The 17,836-nt window shown below is 36.7% G+C and overlaps 1 protein-coding gene across 3 annotated transcripts in view; it reads left to right on the top strand.

Moving 5' to 3' along the window:
- LOC121871030 (RNA binding protein fox-1 homolog 1-like) overlaps window positions 1-17,836 on the top strand; it is a 76,976-nt gene that overhangs the window by 50,603 nt on the left and 8,537 nt on the right. For all 3 annotated transcript variants that reach the window (XM_042373091.1, XM_042373092.1, XM_042373089.1), the window contains 3 exons: window positions 1,325-1,391; window positions 8,266-8,504; window positions 15,064-15,145. In XM_042373091.1, coding sequence (XP_042229025.1) covers window positions 1,325-1,391; window positions 8,266-8,504; window positions 15,064-15,145 — 388 coding nt within the window. The remainder of the gene's footprint in view (window positions 1-1,324; window positions 1,392-8,265; window positions 8,505-15,063; window positions 15,146-17,836) is intronic.

Here is a 17,836-nt window from a genome sequence, read left to right as displayed (position 1 = left end):
TTAGTTGCTTTTTATCACATTTGTTGAAAGGCATTGATAGACTGCCAAAAAATTATCCAAGAATCAATTTGGGTTTAGTGCACTGTACTCCTTAACTACAGAGAGCCATTATTAGTAGGTTGAGTATATACCATCATAGTTGTAGATGATTTTTTTCTGTGTAGTTGACTTGAATGTGTGCTATGCTCTGGATTCATCCTGCACACGCATTTAGCACGGTTTATGCTTGGGGATTTGGAGGTAATACTGAATGTTTAACTTTCCTGTGCCCTCTCTGTGTATTCTGCTTAAAATTAATAGGGATTAAATCTCTCATTTAAAGTAACATTAAGAGAATTAAGAGCTTCATAGACAGTAATTGGTGAGTGATTAACCACAGGTGGTAGAAAGTTAACTAAAAACTCATGACTGAGACATGAACCCTCATACTGACTGCCGCACAGTACACCACATTTTTCTAAATCTCTTTTTCCTGCAACACACATTAACACTTTTCAGTCTTTGTTAATATGTTATTAGTGTTGCTGGAGCAAGAATTTACTTAATGGCTGAGCTAGTCATAGTTCTTCAGTCTGGTTTAGTGGGACCCACCCTGTCTCGCTAAATCATTCCCAGAAGTTTGATGACTAGGTTGCGACACAATCCTGATTGCACTTCATGCATAAAGTCAGGTAAGTGAAGATTGTTCTGAGGAACTTTTGAAATTTGATTTACAGTTTATATTCAACAAGTACAAAAAGTATTTGACTGAATTCACCATACTGTATCCAAATTTTATCAATAGTGCATTGAACAAAGACTTGTTGAATGGTTGGTAGACTGGATTGGCCGTGTCCAGTTTTTATGAATCGTGCAATCAACCGAGACACGTTGAACAGGTCATATACTTGATTAGCTGTGTCCAGTTCTTATGAATAGTGGGTTAATAGCCAAGATGTGTTGAATGCTTAGATGAGGATGGCCGTGAAAATACTTGCACCCCATAGCTGCTATGTGAGGAGAGCTGCCAAGTCAATTGTGATGGGAGAATGGATGGTCAGTATATTGACACAGTCACAGTTGGATTTTGTTTATTATTATTATTATTTTTTATGTATGCATCAGGCAGTAATATATATGAATTAGAATATATTTATTACTTAAGATGAACATAAAAGCCCTTTCTGATTAGGATTGAATATTAAACTTACTGTAATTTGTCTCGGCTATCTTAGTTACTCTTGTAGAACAAGTTATGTTAAAGTTTCACCAGATGGTTAATATAGTTGCCTGGATTTGTACATTGTGGTAACCAGTGATACTCAAATGGTGGTTCTTTTTGCAGCGGAGTATATTATGACCCCTTCTTAGCAGTACAGGCGGCTGCTGCATCTTCTCTTCAGATGAATCCAGTAAGTATCACATTGTTGTTGCCTCACTCATTTCACATTATATACTTGTGGTCATTACCACTCAATCTCCAGTCTCAGTTGTTACAAGTGATGGATTACCTAAATAAACAGTTAAGTACCAGTACTGTTGTGTCATTGAATAGACTGGAACAAATGATAAGTCATTGCACTGGCTTCCTACTGACAAGAAAAGTACAGTAGAGTCTTGGCCAAAATGGGTTTATCTAAAGTGGATTTGTTTATAAACGGTTGAAGAAATATGATTGATTATTTGCTGAAAGCTGAGAAAATATGCTTACAGCTATGATATTCCCCCAAGTACGGAAGGGATATGTTCCTAAAAAATCTTTTGGGTGGCAGAATTTTGTACATTGGTAAGGCTTTTCCCATTTTCTGAAAGGGAAAATCTATTAATGTGCTTTGCACAGCCTTCGCAATGCTTCTTTTATCCTAGAACCATGTAAATACCGGGCAAGCATCTAAACTGTTGAGATACCCATTTTTTCCTGTCATAAACTACTGCAAATCAGAAGGTATTTTTACTCCTGAACATTTTTAGAAATTTTATAAAATATGGCTGTTACAGTTGATCATTGAAGTGATCAAATATGGTAACTCGCCTGAAACCCAGTAAGTTATGCTTGACCATATATGGTCATCTTGCCTAATCCTGGTAACAAATTTTTTAGTAAATGTATCGTAAATATGCTCAATAAAACACAAGTACCTGTTGGCACTTTAACAAATTGATGCAAAGAAATTTTTACAAATAAAAATACAAATTTACACATTAAAAAAAGTAAAAATTATACCATATATTATATAGGCATCCTGTCAAATTCTTCAAACAAAAATACAAACTTTCTGATTTGAAAAGTTCCATTGTTGTTACAGCTAGTTTACTTCGGTATCCTGTTTGTTGAAATCTGCAAAGCAATTCCTATCACTGTTCCAGCAGAGATTAACTTTGTTTGATCTTATAATGTGGTCTTTTTTACTGCAAAACTTGCAGGTCTGCCTTTCTACATACTGTACATGGGTGCATGAAACTGGCTAAAGTCATACCTTACAATGTCATCAGGAGCTGTAGCTCTCTGGCCTTTGACAGCAGCGGGCATCAGAAAACTACCTGATGGAGACAGACCTGCTTGGAATGCTGAATATCTGAGGAACCTCCCAAGGGCAGGTTTGCTACATCTTGCAAACTGGGACACAGCTAATCTAAATTTCTTGAGGCTTTGTTGTGACATCTAGGACAAGGCAGTCACACCTATACTAAAGCCAACTATTTACAATGCTTAGATCTAAAACATGTGCAGAAAGCCTAAGGTACCACCGTTTTGTCTTCATTGGTGTTCTGTATAAATGTACTAGCATGTCACTCTTATCAACTCCTCCCATATGTCCATATTAATTCTTCACTACACTTGGGCAATCTACCTCTTTCTTTCTCTTTTTCTCCTTGCAATACCTCATTTGACAGTAGTGTCACAAACTTATTGTCTTTCTATTTCACTGCTAGGATTCCATTCCTTTACCTGTAATCAAGTGTGCCCCTTGGAGTTTGTTTTTTGTCATCTGCTTGATACATGTTAGATTGGCCTTCCTATTGTGTTCTCCCTGGCAGTACTTGTATAACTACAATTAACTTTTTTTTTTTGTGGCACTGTACCACCTGAATACTGATGAAAAAGTTATTTGAATATATATGGCTGTAGTACACTGAGTGTCTGTAGTTGTAGATTACAACTTTACTGCTCTTGGCCATCTTCTCCACTTCTGCCCGGGACACAGAATGAACATCAAATGTGTTCTGGTTCTGATACATTAGTATGTCATGTATGATACCATCATCACTGGCTTACTTTTTAATTATATCTGAGATTACAGTATAGTATCGATTTACGCGGATTTCCTTTACTCGGTTGTCATTTACGCAGCACCTGGCCAGACCAGCAATTATTAGTTACGCGGTACATTCCATTATTTACGTGGGGAGCGGCGCGGGCAGGGTGCGCACTGGGTCACCCAGTCAACAAAACATTACCGAGTTCTTCAACCGCCACCCACCACAGCCAGCCCAAGTCAGTGATAGTGAGGATATGAACTTTGAGGGGTTTGACAAAGAGGCCCTGCAAGCCTCTGTGGTGGATAGTGATACAATTGATACAAGTGATACAGGTGAGGGCCAATAATCTGCCCTCTCCCTCGGAACCAACCCCCCATCCCCGTGTGCCCAGCCATCTCTTCTACTAACGTAAGTGTTAAAAAACCTAATATTATTGATATTTCTCTTAAATATTATTTGTGTGTGCATACCATCATAAAATTAAGATGTTATTTTTACTACAACGTACGTATTGTGTCGGAAAAAGGGTAGTCTGGGGTCGGCCCAGTCTCTATTTCAATTAATCCCATATGTTCTGTTATTTCGTTTACGCGTTTCTCGTTTTACGCGGACCTCCACAGGTTTAATTGACCGCGTAAACCGAGACTATACTGTACCTGCTGATTTACCTTTGTATCACACCAATACCTCATCAACTGACTGTTCAAGTGTTTGTTCAGTTCTCAGAAATGCTTTGTAACAAAGTTGAATACTGTAATGGTCTGATCTTGTGGAACCTATCAGTGGAACCTGCAGTCTGATCATTGTCATTCATGTGGATAAGGCAACGAAGCAACCTGAAATGCTTTGAAAACATTACATTGGCTACTTGAGGTACTGTACTTGAGTCTCAGAGGCCCACTGACCATCCAAAGAGGGTAACTCTGCAATACGGTACCCATATCAAGCAAAATGCCTGTGAAATTGAGAATTTCATCTTTGTTTGTTGAGAATGTTGAATTTATATCCTTTTGCCTTACAAAAAGATTAGTTTTGTAAACAACATGTTCAAGTACATCTGTAGTAATAAATGATATGAAATATTCAAAAGGAACCAAAACATGGGTGGGTTTTACATGGCAGTAGTCTGGTACAGGAGGGTTGCTGATGTCTTCCTTTCGCCACACGAATGAATCAACAGGTGGTGTGGAGCCATGGGGGTTGTCCACCTCCTCATACTCTATCATCATCAACCCTCCATGTAGTGACTCCAGCCTCCTTTCATTCTCAGTAACTGCCTCGTTTACTAAATTCATTATGTTTTGTGGGGTGTGGCCAGAGATGACATTGTTTACATGGCGCTCGCCTCCTCGTGGGTGGGTGGTGTCCCGCTGTCCCCTGATTATGTATTTGTGCATTTACCTGCACTACTTTCCCTTTGTATATAACCCATCTATGTCTGTCCCCATTCCTCTTTGAATCCTCCCTTATCTGCTTCAAGAACTTCAGGAGCTCTTTGTGCGGTACTGTTCCCTCTGCATTACCATGCGATCTGGGTTTTGGATATACCCTGAAATGTTTCGCTCTCTTTTAAGTTTTTTGCCTGCCGAAATACTTTCCATATCTTATCCTCTTTCTCTAGTGTGTTCCTGAGGGAGCTGGTTTTATTCTCCTGCCCTTGTCCTAGCCTCCTCACTTGATGATGATGATGGGGGGGGGGGAGGCCGACAAGTTCAGAGTCTCATCACTAATTTTTCTGAAACTTCATCTTATCATGTGTTTTCCGATTTTCAGCTTCCTCCAACTGACTCTCAGGGACTTCAAATACTATTATATTGTTCCTGCATTCAAATTGTTCTCGGTGTTTCTCCTCTCCCATATCAGTAGGCCTATTAGTTGTCATCTTTTCAACACACTTCTGCAGAGTCCCAAGTTACTGAAGGAACTGTTTGGATCCTACATTACTCTCCGTCAAGTTCAGGATCACTATCATCTGGGACCACAGAAATAATGGCGTGACCAGCCTTGCATGTCTTTGTGGAATAGAAAAAAGAGTAAAACTGAACTGCATAGAGAAGAAAACACAGCAATTTCATACATTTTCACAATTACTATGGCTCATTATAATCATTCCAATTGCCATCACATGTAAATAATAATGTTACAGTAATTTGATATCTTAATTAGTAGGTCTTAAGTACTTTACTAATATTTTTTAGCAATTTTAAGTAAGCAACACGAGTTACGGTAACTTAGGCAAGTTGTCTATAAATTATCAACTATGGGTTAGGATGCATCGAGTCAGATATCCATATATGGTCAAACATGGATACGGGCAAGTGGGGTGCATGACCAAATTTTGGGTCACATTGTGCATCGAACCATCACAGGAAAAACATGCCTCATCACTACAATTTTCATAACATTATTGACCAGAGTGATTCACCTATGCACTACAGTAAAAACCCCATACTGTAATTCAAAATAATAGGAGCTATATCCCTTACATATGAGATTTTATAAATTATGAGGGACACCTTCTCCCAAAGGAAAAAACATACGAAACAACAGTACTTTTTCTGTTATCTGCCCCAATCAAAATTTAAATGTTTCTAAATATGGTTCTGTATTAGATTTAGGGTTATCAAACATAATAGTGTGGCTCACCTGCTGGGCAATGATGGAAAAATAAGCGGAAAAAGCTGCAAGACTGACCCACTTGAACTGACCGACAGATTCGACACTTGTATACTTGTTTAGACTGATGTGGGCGGTCGTACCCTATGGCGATATATGCATCATACATATTTTATAAATGTCTCATAATTTGAAATTTTACTAAATATTACGAAAATTGTAATATGTACTGTATATGAGGAGCTCCGGACCATAATCTGCTAAGTGCCTAAATTGAAAATACAATAGTCTCTTCAGAGGATACTTACCCACATGTACATGCTCCCAATTGGATCTCTGATTTACCCAGGGGACAGGGGAGAAGTTGGGGAATGCAAGGCAATACATAACACTTTTCAGCAGGTATGGCCCGGAGCCCCTCATATATACAGTGGTCCTTCGGTTAATGAACACAATTCGTTCTACAGAGTTGTTCGTTAACCGAAAATTTTGTTAACCGAATCCATTGTTTCAATGGGATATTGGGTAATTGGTTCCAGCTCACAGAAAAGTACATACAAAGTAAAAAAAAAATGCAGTAAAGTACACTTACAGTACTTTGAGGTGTGTATGTAGAAGGTTTCTGGTTGATGATGATGATGGTAATTAGAAGTGGGGGTGGAGGAGAAGGGAGAAGAGAAGGAAGTGGGGATGGAGGAGAAATCACCTTTCACGGGACCCATGCTTGATGCAGTAATTTCACCAATAAAATTTTAAGTTCACTAGGTGTAATTCAAGATTATTTTATTTAAATCAACACTGCACTGCGCTATATACAAGTATTATCAATATGTTAACTAAATTTCAGAATGACCAATAATTTTAATGTAAAAATGCAAAAATATTCAAGACACCAACAAAATCGATGTTCACTCCACTGTAAACAAAGCCAAACTGACACCTGGTGGGTGAGTCAAGCGCCTGATGGGCGCACAAAAAACTAGTTCCCTGTACTGCATATATTATCAATATGTTAAAAATTTTAAAATGACTAATAATTTTAATATAAATATAAAGAGCACAACTTTCTTGATATTTACTCCACTGGAAACGAATGTAAACATTGAACAGATTACTGAATTGGCAGACTAGCCCATCAGCTGATCAGCTGATGCTCGCAACAAAATGTGTTTGTAATAAGGATTTCGTTAATCGAAGTTTTGTTCGTTAACCGAATTGAAGATCCTTATGGGAGGTAATTCGTTAACCGAAATTTCGTTAATCGAACCATTCGTTAACCGAGGGACCACTGGATTGTAATATTTTTAAAAGTCTCGCGCTTTTTGATATTCCACCAAATACTGTACTGTATTACAAAATTTATGACATATATTTTGCAGGGTGCTGTAGGCCATGGAGATTTCAGAGTTCTCATCGTGTAACTGACCCCCCAGTGCGTCTCTTGAAATAATGAGCATTGTTCACTTTCCCCGCCATTGATTGGTGACAGAAGCCTACCACATCATACATGACATCCTAGCTTAATGCCTTCCCATTGGCTGCTTCCTTCAGCATGGGATTCTTATGTCTTCCGTGGTGTCAGGAGCTGCCAAAATAAGGCTGATTCAAGTGCTCAATTATCGTCACTTGCCCGATAAAGAGTTAAGATAAATCAATCAATCAATCAGATTACCATCCTCATATTGGCAACCACAGTCCTCCACTCTAAACATAGAGTACAGTCAGTGCTTGCTTAACATACACTTGATGATACATACATTTTATAGATGTACCAATTGTTCAATGTTTTGTACAGATTTTCGACGATGCATACATTGGACCTATGATGGGCTTGTCCACTGCCACGTGATCACAGATGCCCTTTGTTTGTTGCACTTACTTTGTTTCTGTTTTGTATTGGTAATTTGATGTGGAATGTGACTAAAGTTGGCTGTGTTTATAGTGTACAGTACAAGGTATTTTGTATTGTGACCGAATATTTTGTTATACCCTGCAGTACTGCAGGCAGTCCCCGGGTTATGAACAAGTTCCATTCCTGGGGACGTTCGTAAGTTGAAGCACATGCTATGTACTTACAGAACTATACATCTAAAATCACTTATTTTAAAAGAAAAGAAGAAATAGAATCACAAAATACAGTAAATAAAAGTAAAAGATAAGTCATCAGGTAAATAGAATACTGAACTGTAAATTTATAGTTTAACCTCGGTTGTATCGGCGGATGTTTGTAAGTCAGACGTTCGTAACCCGGGGATTGCCTGTATACTATGTAGAGCAGGGGTTCCCAAGCACTTTCCAGTGCAATCCCATATAGTGCTGTTGCCTAGCTTGTCCTGGCTGGCAGTGACAAGTGTTGTATGTGTAGGCCAATTGTGTTTCATAAATTAAAAGCCACCCCCTTCATTGCAGCAAGCAGCTGCAGCCGCAGCAGCAGCAATGGGCCAGCCAGGTGCATTCAACCATGCCACTATGGGGACCTCAGCTGCTCATTTCCTTAAAACACCACCACTCTCTGTTTCAACGGCCCAGCAGGCAGGATATGCAGCAGCAGCAAATGCCTACACAGCTGCTGCAGCACGGGCTTATGGAGTAGCTGCAGCAGCTGCTCAGCCTACAGCAATGGCTGCCTATCCCACTCTTGCAGCTGGGTAAGTCCTCTTTCTCTGTGGGATTTTCTTTGAAACCTTAACCTCTAGTGAAATAATTAACAGTAGTTACAGTATGGTATGTATAAATTAGGTACAATATGCCCTTAAAATTCGCGGGGGTTAGGTTCTCTAAATGGCCGCTAATCGCCAAATCCGCGAATAACATTTGCTGACCGGGTGGGGGTACATTTTTACTTGTGTACAAATAAATGTATATTCCCATTATGTGTTTGCCCTTAGGACAATTATTTTTTTTACCTGTATTGTATATACAGTATGTGTGTGTGTAGACACACACACACATACAAATAAATAAATAATGGAAAAATCCTCTCACAAATAATTAGAAACAAATGTATTAAAAATGTTGAGTCCACACACATATACGTGTACAATACAGGTAAAGGAAATTACTGTCTCTAGAACGAATGGCTCCCTGTCCCGGCCGTGAAAATGCCAGCAACTTTAAAAGTACCCTTAGACATTCTTGGGTACATCCAGGGTGTCATCCATGAATCTGTGAATCTAGATTTGGAGGGTGTGCTATAGTTTATAGTAATTACCTGTGCATGTATTGTTCTTTTCGGTAACATCTCGAAAATTGTGACAAAGTCCCAGGTTGCTGATTTGACTGACTTTCCGCCTCATTTACACACAATTGCAGGGTCTCGACTGGTTCTCTGACTTTAACAACACAACTTATAATTCGTTTCTCACTCTTAATCTTTTTTTTTTTCAAATGCAACAGCCCCCTTTATTTTTCTATGCAACACTTGAGAAAACAGTGTTGGTATCCCTACAGTACACAATGAGCTAATTGGTTTTACTTTACCCAGAAAAATGTGGTGAAATTTGCTGGCTGGGAACGCACCCCCACCCACCCCTGTTTATATTAATTCTTTGGGAAAATTGCCCCATTATTCGCAATAATGTTTAGGAACTCATGTTGCGATTTCTGGTTACCAGTGGAATCACTGATTAGAGGTGAACTGGAAACAGCATTCATAAATGTTTATGGGTTCAATTTTAAAACCCAAATGGTCTTTTCTCCATTTATAAAGAAAATAAACTGTATTACAATAGCTGGGATATCACCGTAATTAATGCTATGAGCTATGAATGTTAATAAGGGACAAAGCTTATGTATAACTAGCTTCTTAGAGAACACGTCTTGGTGGCTCAGAGATGGGAGTCGAGCTGGCGATAGCCGGCTACTTAATTGAGGACTCTGCAGTCAAGGTGTGAGATCAGTGGGAATACACGTCACATGTCCAGTTGATGACTACTCATGGCTCATAGGAAAGTTACCCGTGGGTGATGTACTGTAATTATATAAACCTTATGTATGTAACCCACATATATATAACTACACTATTACTCTCCGTTAGACAGGGATTAATACACACATCCCTTGCGATAACCAGGGTATTCCTGTGTGTGTGTAGTTTTATATACAGCTCCTCCCCGACTTACGACCTACTTGATTTACGACCACCCGCACTTACGACCTACTCGACTTACGACCACCCGCACTTACAACCTGCCTCAGTCGTACCAAAATTTTGTCAAATTACGTATTTTCGAGTCCCAACTTCAGTACACAGAAAAAATTTTTGTTTGTAATTCACTTTAAAAAGGCTGGCAAGCTTAAAAATGAGAGTTTTGTGGTGCTGAGAAGAAAAAGAGACACTCATTTAGATTTTCTATGTACAGTGGTCCCTCGGTTAATGAGCACAATCCGTTCTAGAAGGTTGCTCGTTAACCGAAAAACTCGTTAACCGAAACCATTGTTTCAATGGGTTTTGGGTAATTGGTTCCAGGTCACCGAAAATTGCCTAAATTCAACAAAAAAGGTAGAAAAGTACACTTACTTTGAGGTGTGTATGTAGAAGGCTCCTGGATGATGATGATGATGATGATGGGAATTAGAATGGAGGTGGAGGAGAAGGGAGAAGAGAAGGCATTGGGGTGGAAGAGAAGTCACCCCATGGCACCATTTCACCCATAAAATTTTAGTTCTCTTGGTGTAATTCAAGATTATTTTCTTTAAATCAACACTGCACTGCATTACATATTGTCAATATGTAAAATAAATTTCAAAATGACCAATAATTTGCTTGCAAACAGAAAAAAAGCATTTAGTTGAAGAGAGTCTCAAGCAAGATGTTACCTCCACTAAAAAGACACAAAGACTGACGCCTGTTTGGTGTGTTGAGAGGCTGGATGACGTGCATAAAACTAGTTTCATTACCTTCAATTATGTTCAATAATTGTGAAAATGACTAAAAATTTTAATATTAAACTTTTAAAATTATTGAATAGTATAAACTTCTTGATATTTGTTAAAATGGTAAGGAATTTAAGCCCTAGAACCGATTACTGTATTGGCGGACTAATACTACAGGTGGTGGACCGTCAAATGCAAGCGAAAACATGTTGAGGTCGGCTCGTAAGAAACTCGTTAATCGATGGATTGCTCATTAACCGAAGTTAAGCATCTTATGGAAGGTAACTCGTTAACCGAGGCGCTCGGTAACCGAGGGACCACTGTATTATTTAAGCATTTTCGACTTACGGCCATTTCGACTTACGACCTGGATTTGGGTCCCTAACCCCGTCGTAAGTCGGGGAGGATATATATATATATATATATATATATATATATATATATATATATATATATATATATATATATATATATATATATATATATATATATATATGCAAGTAATCACTGTAGGTGCGCGTGATCTAGGTATATGCTGATAACCACAAGGAAAGAAGAAAACACGAAGTTCCCAAGCGCTTTCGTGTAATTCACATCTTCAGGGGTGAGTACAGACTAGAGAGAGAAATACAAATCAAGGTGTATATATACAGAGGAGGGTGAGACCAGGTCCACAATGGTCAGGTATTAGGTAATGACCCTACTAATCTTTAAATAGCACACAACGGTTGGTGGTCAGGTCAGATGGTCAGGTGACCCGGCCTTCTCACCTGGTCACAAATCTTCTTAATTACAAAATTGTCCAGCTTGTACATGCCGTTACTCAAATTCATGTTGAATGCTTCGGTATGTTTAATAAGACTAGATTCTATGATGTTCCTACCATAAATTGAATTACATGGTAATATTGAGGAGGCATTATCCCAGTCAATGCAATGCTTGTTATCCCTCAAATGAACAAACAGAGCATTGGATTCCTGGCCTGTCCTAACACTGTATTTGTGTTGTGTAATTCTAGTTGCAAGATCTTTACCTGTCTGGCCTAAGTAAAACATATTACATTCCTTGCAAGGAACTTTATAAATGCAACCAATTGTGTTGTTGGGGGAGTTCTTGATTAACATTTGTTTAACAGTGCATGAGTTTTTAAATGCACATTGACGTTCCAGGTTTTTTTTTAGTTGGGGTTTAAACAGGGATTAGCCCACCCAGGCACAGATCACTGACCCACATCGGGGCCTGGGGGGCAAAAATTTAATAGTAATAATAATAATAATAATAATTATTCATAGTAAATAAAAAATTTAATAAAAATACACCAAAATAAAATAATAATGACAACAATAATAATAATAAAATGTAATAATAAAATTAATAATAATAATAACAATAATACTGTAATAATATAATAATAATAATAATAATAATAATAATAATAATAATAATAATAATAAAGAAATACAAGAATAAAAAAAGATCAAAAGTGAGAAACACAACCTAGACCTATGAATTATTATTATTATAATTTTTATTATATCCCCCCCTCCCCCCCCCAGGCCCCGATGTGGGTCAGTGATCTATGCCCGGGTGGGCTAATACATATTAAAAAAAAATAAATAAATAAATAACTATTCCGAAATGCCTCTGGCCCCCAAGGATTTTGGATAAGGGATTGGCCCCAAGGATTTCAGACAAAGGATTGTCAACCTGTATATATATATATATATATATATATATATATATATATACATATATATATATATATATATATATATATATATATATATATATATATATATATATATATATATATATATATATATATATATATATATATATTGATAAAATCACACGGGAAAAGGGAAACAACGGAGCACCTTAGCTTTCGTCTTTATTCAAGACATCTTCAGAGGCAACTGGATTTCATGGACAGAGAGAGGCTTAAATATACAGGGTGACCTTAAAAACATGAGGTCAGGTCATAATGATGTCATCCACTAATCCCCACACCAACACACATACAGGAGCTTAAGAGAAGGGGGGTGACATGACTAGTCAGGTCAGGTCAGGTCAAAAATAAGGGACCCACTAAATAACTATCATACATCTAGATCAAAGGTTTTCAAAGCATTTTTAACCTTCGGCCACTGACAAATAAATTTATGTAACATATCAGTTTTGAACTGACCATCACTAAGGTTTATTGATTTTAATTTCTTAATCAAACTAGCTTCAACCAGAAGTCTTTCTGTGACACAAGATGATTTAAATACTTCTAAGCTTTTTTCCCAAGCAATGGGGTGATTATTATTCCTAACATGAACGAACAAGGCACTGCTTTCAGATGCTGTTCTGATATTATACTTATGTTGTTTGATTCTGAGCTGCAGTGTTTTTCCTGTCTGTCCTACATAATTACAATTACATTTGCTACATGGAATACAAACACTGACCTCATGTTTTTAAGGTCACCCTGTATATTTAAGCCTCTCTCTGTCCATGTAATCCAGTTGCCTCTGAAGATGTCTTGAATAAAGACAAAAGCTAAGGTGCTCCGTTGTTTCCCTTTTCCCGTGTGATTTTATCAAGATTTATCTTATCCACGTTTTCATTGTGGATCTACATGAAATATATATATTTATATAAATATACAGTGAACCCTCACTTTTCGCGGTCAATTGGTCAATTGAACCCACGGAGGCCCTCGTAAAGCGAGAAACCTTTCTCCATAAAGTGAACAACATAACATATGGGATTAATTGAAATAGAGACCGGGCTGACCCCCAATCTCCACTTTTTCCTGACACAATACCTATGTTCTAGTAAAAATAACATCTTAATTTTATGATGGTACATGCACACAATTAATATTTAAGAGAAATAGAGAAATACAGTCGCCAAGTTAATGTTCATTCAAATAATGGACTCAACTCCCTTCCCCTCTTCTCACACTCGCTGGCTCTTCCCTCTCTGAGAAATGTTTGGGGGAAAACACTAGATTTTAAGGTATAGTAATAAATAATACCTCAAACTAAAGTTAGGATAATATAATTGACATTGCTGGATTCCTTGCAAGACCAGGAATATTTTGAATGTAAATGTCATATATTTTGCACAAAAGATAACATATTTACTCAGAGTAAACAAAATACTTACATAAGATCTAATATTTGTATGTCTAATGCAAAATCAATGATGTTTATATTCAAAGTGATCATCAAATTGTAAGAATTCTAGCAATGTAAATTATATTCTGGCCGGGTAATTTGTATGAATTTTATGAGCTAAAACAAATATCTTTAATAAATAAACAAAATATACTTACCCAAATACTATCTGTCAATCAAAATGCCCCACTTCCTCCCATCTTCCCACCTGCTCCCTAGGTCCCTCCCTGCCCCTCACCCCCACCTTCCCTCCCTACCAGAGAAATGTTTGGTTATAACAGTATACTGTACAGTATTTACATTTTTAGTAATAAATAATACCTCAGACTAAAGTTAGGATAATATAATTAACATTGCTGGATTCCTTGCAAGACCAGGAATATTTTGAATATACACGTCATATATTTTGCACAAAAGATAACATATATGTTCTGAGTAAACAAAATACTTGCATTAGATTATAATTTGTATGTAATGCAAATTCTATGATGCTTATATTAAAAATGATCATCAAATTGTAAGAATTCCAGCAATGTAAATTATATTCTGGCCGGGTAATTTGTATGAATTTTATGAGCTAAATAAAAAAATTATACTTCACCCTCGTATATGAGTAGATGCACTGCATATGAGTAGATGCACGCATAAAGTGGGAATTCCGGTTCTGGCAGGGCACCGCATATATATATATATATATATATATATATATATATATATATATATATATATATATATATATATATATATATATATATATATATATATATATATATATATATATATATATATATATATATATATATATATATATATATATATATATATATATATTATATATATTTATATATATATATATATATATATATATATATATATATATATATATATATATATATATATATATATATATATATATATATATATATATATTAATATTAATATTACTGCAGGTTGATGGAATTTTCTGATACATTTGTAATATGCTCTAGTATCAGTTGAGAGAGAACAGAACTGTACTGTAATTATAATAATGCCAGTTACTGTATTAATTTTTGTTTTGTGGTTTCCCTGCACAATATCTGTTCTCATTATGGTAGAAAGCATTGTCTTATGTACCTCAGATTCTGTTTATTAATGGAAACCCTTCTTCTTTTTCTTTTCATAGACAAATGTATTACAGTGACCGGTCCTACCTCGACCCCTACATCACGGCAGCTTCGGGTATTGGTCCTATGGCTGGCTATGGGGTAAGTCAGTTTGTTAACCTATTCGTCCCCTCCCCCCCCCAAAAAAAAATATACTTGTATATATATTGTATATATATATATATATATATATATATATATATATATATATATATATATATATATATATATATATATATATATATATATATATATATATATATATATATATATATATATATATATATATATATATATATTATATATATATATATATATATATATTATATATATATATATATATATATATTGTATATGGGTGTTGTCAGAATGGTTAAGGAAAGAGTGATTGAAGGTCTTGATACTTAGTTGAAAGAAACCTGGATACCTCGGAGTATTTTATGTTAAAAAACAATTTGAAAATTAATTAAAAAGCAGTGTAAGTTTTTCTTATTCAAGCTATAAAAAAAAGGAAAACAGTAGTGATGTAATATTTAGTATACAGTAGAATCTTAGTTAACTCACTCTAAGGATCCCCCTACTAAATCCAACAATACTGTACACAGTGCTACAGGCTGACCTTGCAAATTCATGTCTCAGAAAAACAGACTTTTTAACACCTATTTCATTCTATATAAACGATGTGGCTTATGAATAAAAAATATATAATACAGTTGAGTCTGGATTTACGCGGTTTGGTTAACGCGTTCGGTCATTTACGCGGTGCCTTGCCAGAATGAAATGCTGTAATTACGCGGTAAATTTGGTCATTTACGCGGGAAGCGGCACAGGCAGGGTGCGCACAAGGTCACCCAGTCAATAAAACATTACCGAGTTCTTCACCCGCCACCCACCACAGCCGGCTCAAGTCAGTGATAGTGAGGATATGGACTTTGAGGGGTTTGACAAAGAGGCCCTGCCAGCCTCTTTGGTGGATAGTGATACAATTGATACAAGTGATACAGGTGAGGGCCAATAATCTGCTCTCTGCCTCGGAACCAACCCCCCATCCCCGTGTGCCCAGCCATCTTTTCTACTAACGTAAGTGTTAAAAAACCTAATATTATTGATATTTCTCTTAATTATTAATTATGTGTGCATACCATCATAAAATTAAGATGTTATTTTTATTACAACGTACGTATTGTTTGTGTCAGGAAAAAGTGGAGTTTGGGGGTCGGCCCAGTCTCTATTTCAATTAATCCCATATGTTCTGTTATTCCATTTACGCGTTTCTCGTTTTACGCGGGCCTCCACGGGTTCAATTGACCGCGTAAATGAAGACTCAACTGTATAAAACTATAAAATAAGGAAAATGAAGAGCATGGGTGTGTAAGTGTGGGATGTGGAATTAGTGGGCTATAACTACGTTGTGGACTCATCAGCCCAGCTGTCATGTTTATTGTTACTTTTAATGAAACTATAAAAGTTGTTTAAAATTCATTACAACACTCTAATGTGGCTTAGAAATAAATAAAATAGGTAAATATTTAGAAGTTGCCAAGACCTACTTATATATTGAGTCTTATGTAGGGAGAAAGCGAAAAAAAAATTACAGTATTCTAAAGTTTTTCCGTCGGAAATTTATATTTCCAACAATATTACCGTATTTTATGGCATATAAAATGCAGTCTTGTCGGAAAAATGGCAAAATGGTGAAGTTGAGGTCTCCCGTTACGTAATGAATCCCCCCCCGCTGCTGTCTCCAGTAGGCTAAATTCTACCTAACCCAACCCCAGAATTAAAAATATGTTATTGCTTGCTTAAAAACATTATTGTTAGTTTTAATTAATTTAAAAAATAATTATTGTAAAAATAAAAGCTTGATTTATAACTACTGTACTCATGATGATAACCTAAGACGATTAACGTCCATATGGCAGACTCCCAACTCTTAAGAGATAACTAAGCAGTAACCACACCTGAACTCTTATAAGCATTACAATCTATTAATGTCATTCCTGCAACATTTATTTTTAAATCTACATATACCTGATACAACTGAAGATTTACATATAATTTTCTTTTCACTTTTGCGTCTGTTAACATCGCTGGCAGCATTGTAGCGAGATTAGACTTGTCACTATAACAGCCAGGCTACTGGTGTTATGGTTGTTTTTCATCTCGTTTTTTGGGTAGATATACGCAACTTTCTTCATTTATTTTTACTCGGTTACATGCACACACCATCCTACATACATAAACAGTGGGGTATGCTATAACGAACCTAATTGGTTCTAGAACCTCGTTCGTTATAGGATTAATCCGTCCCAGGCCCCTCAAATGCAACCACTTAACACTGAAAATTTTCTGTGGAAAATGTAAAAAATACGGTACTTTATCTTACCTTAGTGTTGTTCATCATGCAGGACAGGAGGCAGAGGGGGAGGGGGGAGGAGAGAATTATGGAGAAGAGGTGGAAGGAGAGGAGTCATCCTTCCTAGCCCTCTTTGGTGACTGTCTTATAGGCACTTTGTCTGTAGGGTCTTTTGCTACTTTTTTATAGAAGGAATCCAGGGTTGGCTGCTTCAACCTTGATTTCTGGACCTTCCAAAAGTAGTTCATCACATTGTCATTAAACACACTGATGGCCTTTTCCACAGCACCAACATCAGGATGATAATCCTCCGCAAGCTTAGACAGTTTGCTCCAGCAAAAGAACACATCCTCCCCTGACTCCTCAGAAGTTAAGCTCCGTTTCAGTGTCTCATTTTCTTCTTTGTGAAGCTCAAACAGCTCCTCAGTGGACAGCTC

This window comes from Homarus americanus, unplaced genomic scaffold (assembly GCF_018991925.1).
Source record: "Homarus americanus isolate GMGI-L3 unplaced genomic scaffold, GMGI_Hamer_2.0 scaffold52512, whole genome shotgun sequence".
NCBI classification, from domain to species: domain Eukaryota; kingdom Metazoa; phylum Arthropoda; class Malacostraca; order Decapoda; family Nephropidae; genus Homarus; species Homarus americanus.
Note: the sequence above shows the minus strand (reverse complement) of the source record. Positions and strands in the feature narration are given on the sequence as shown.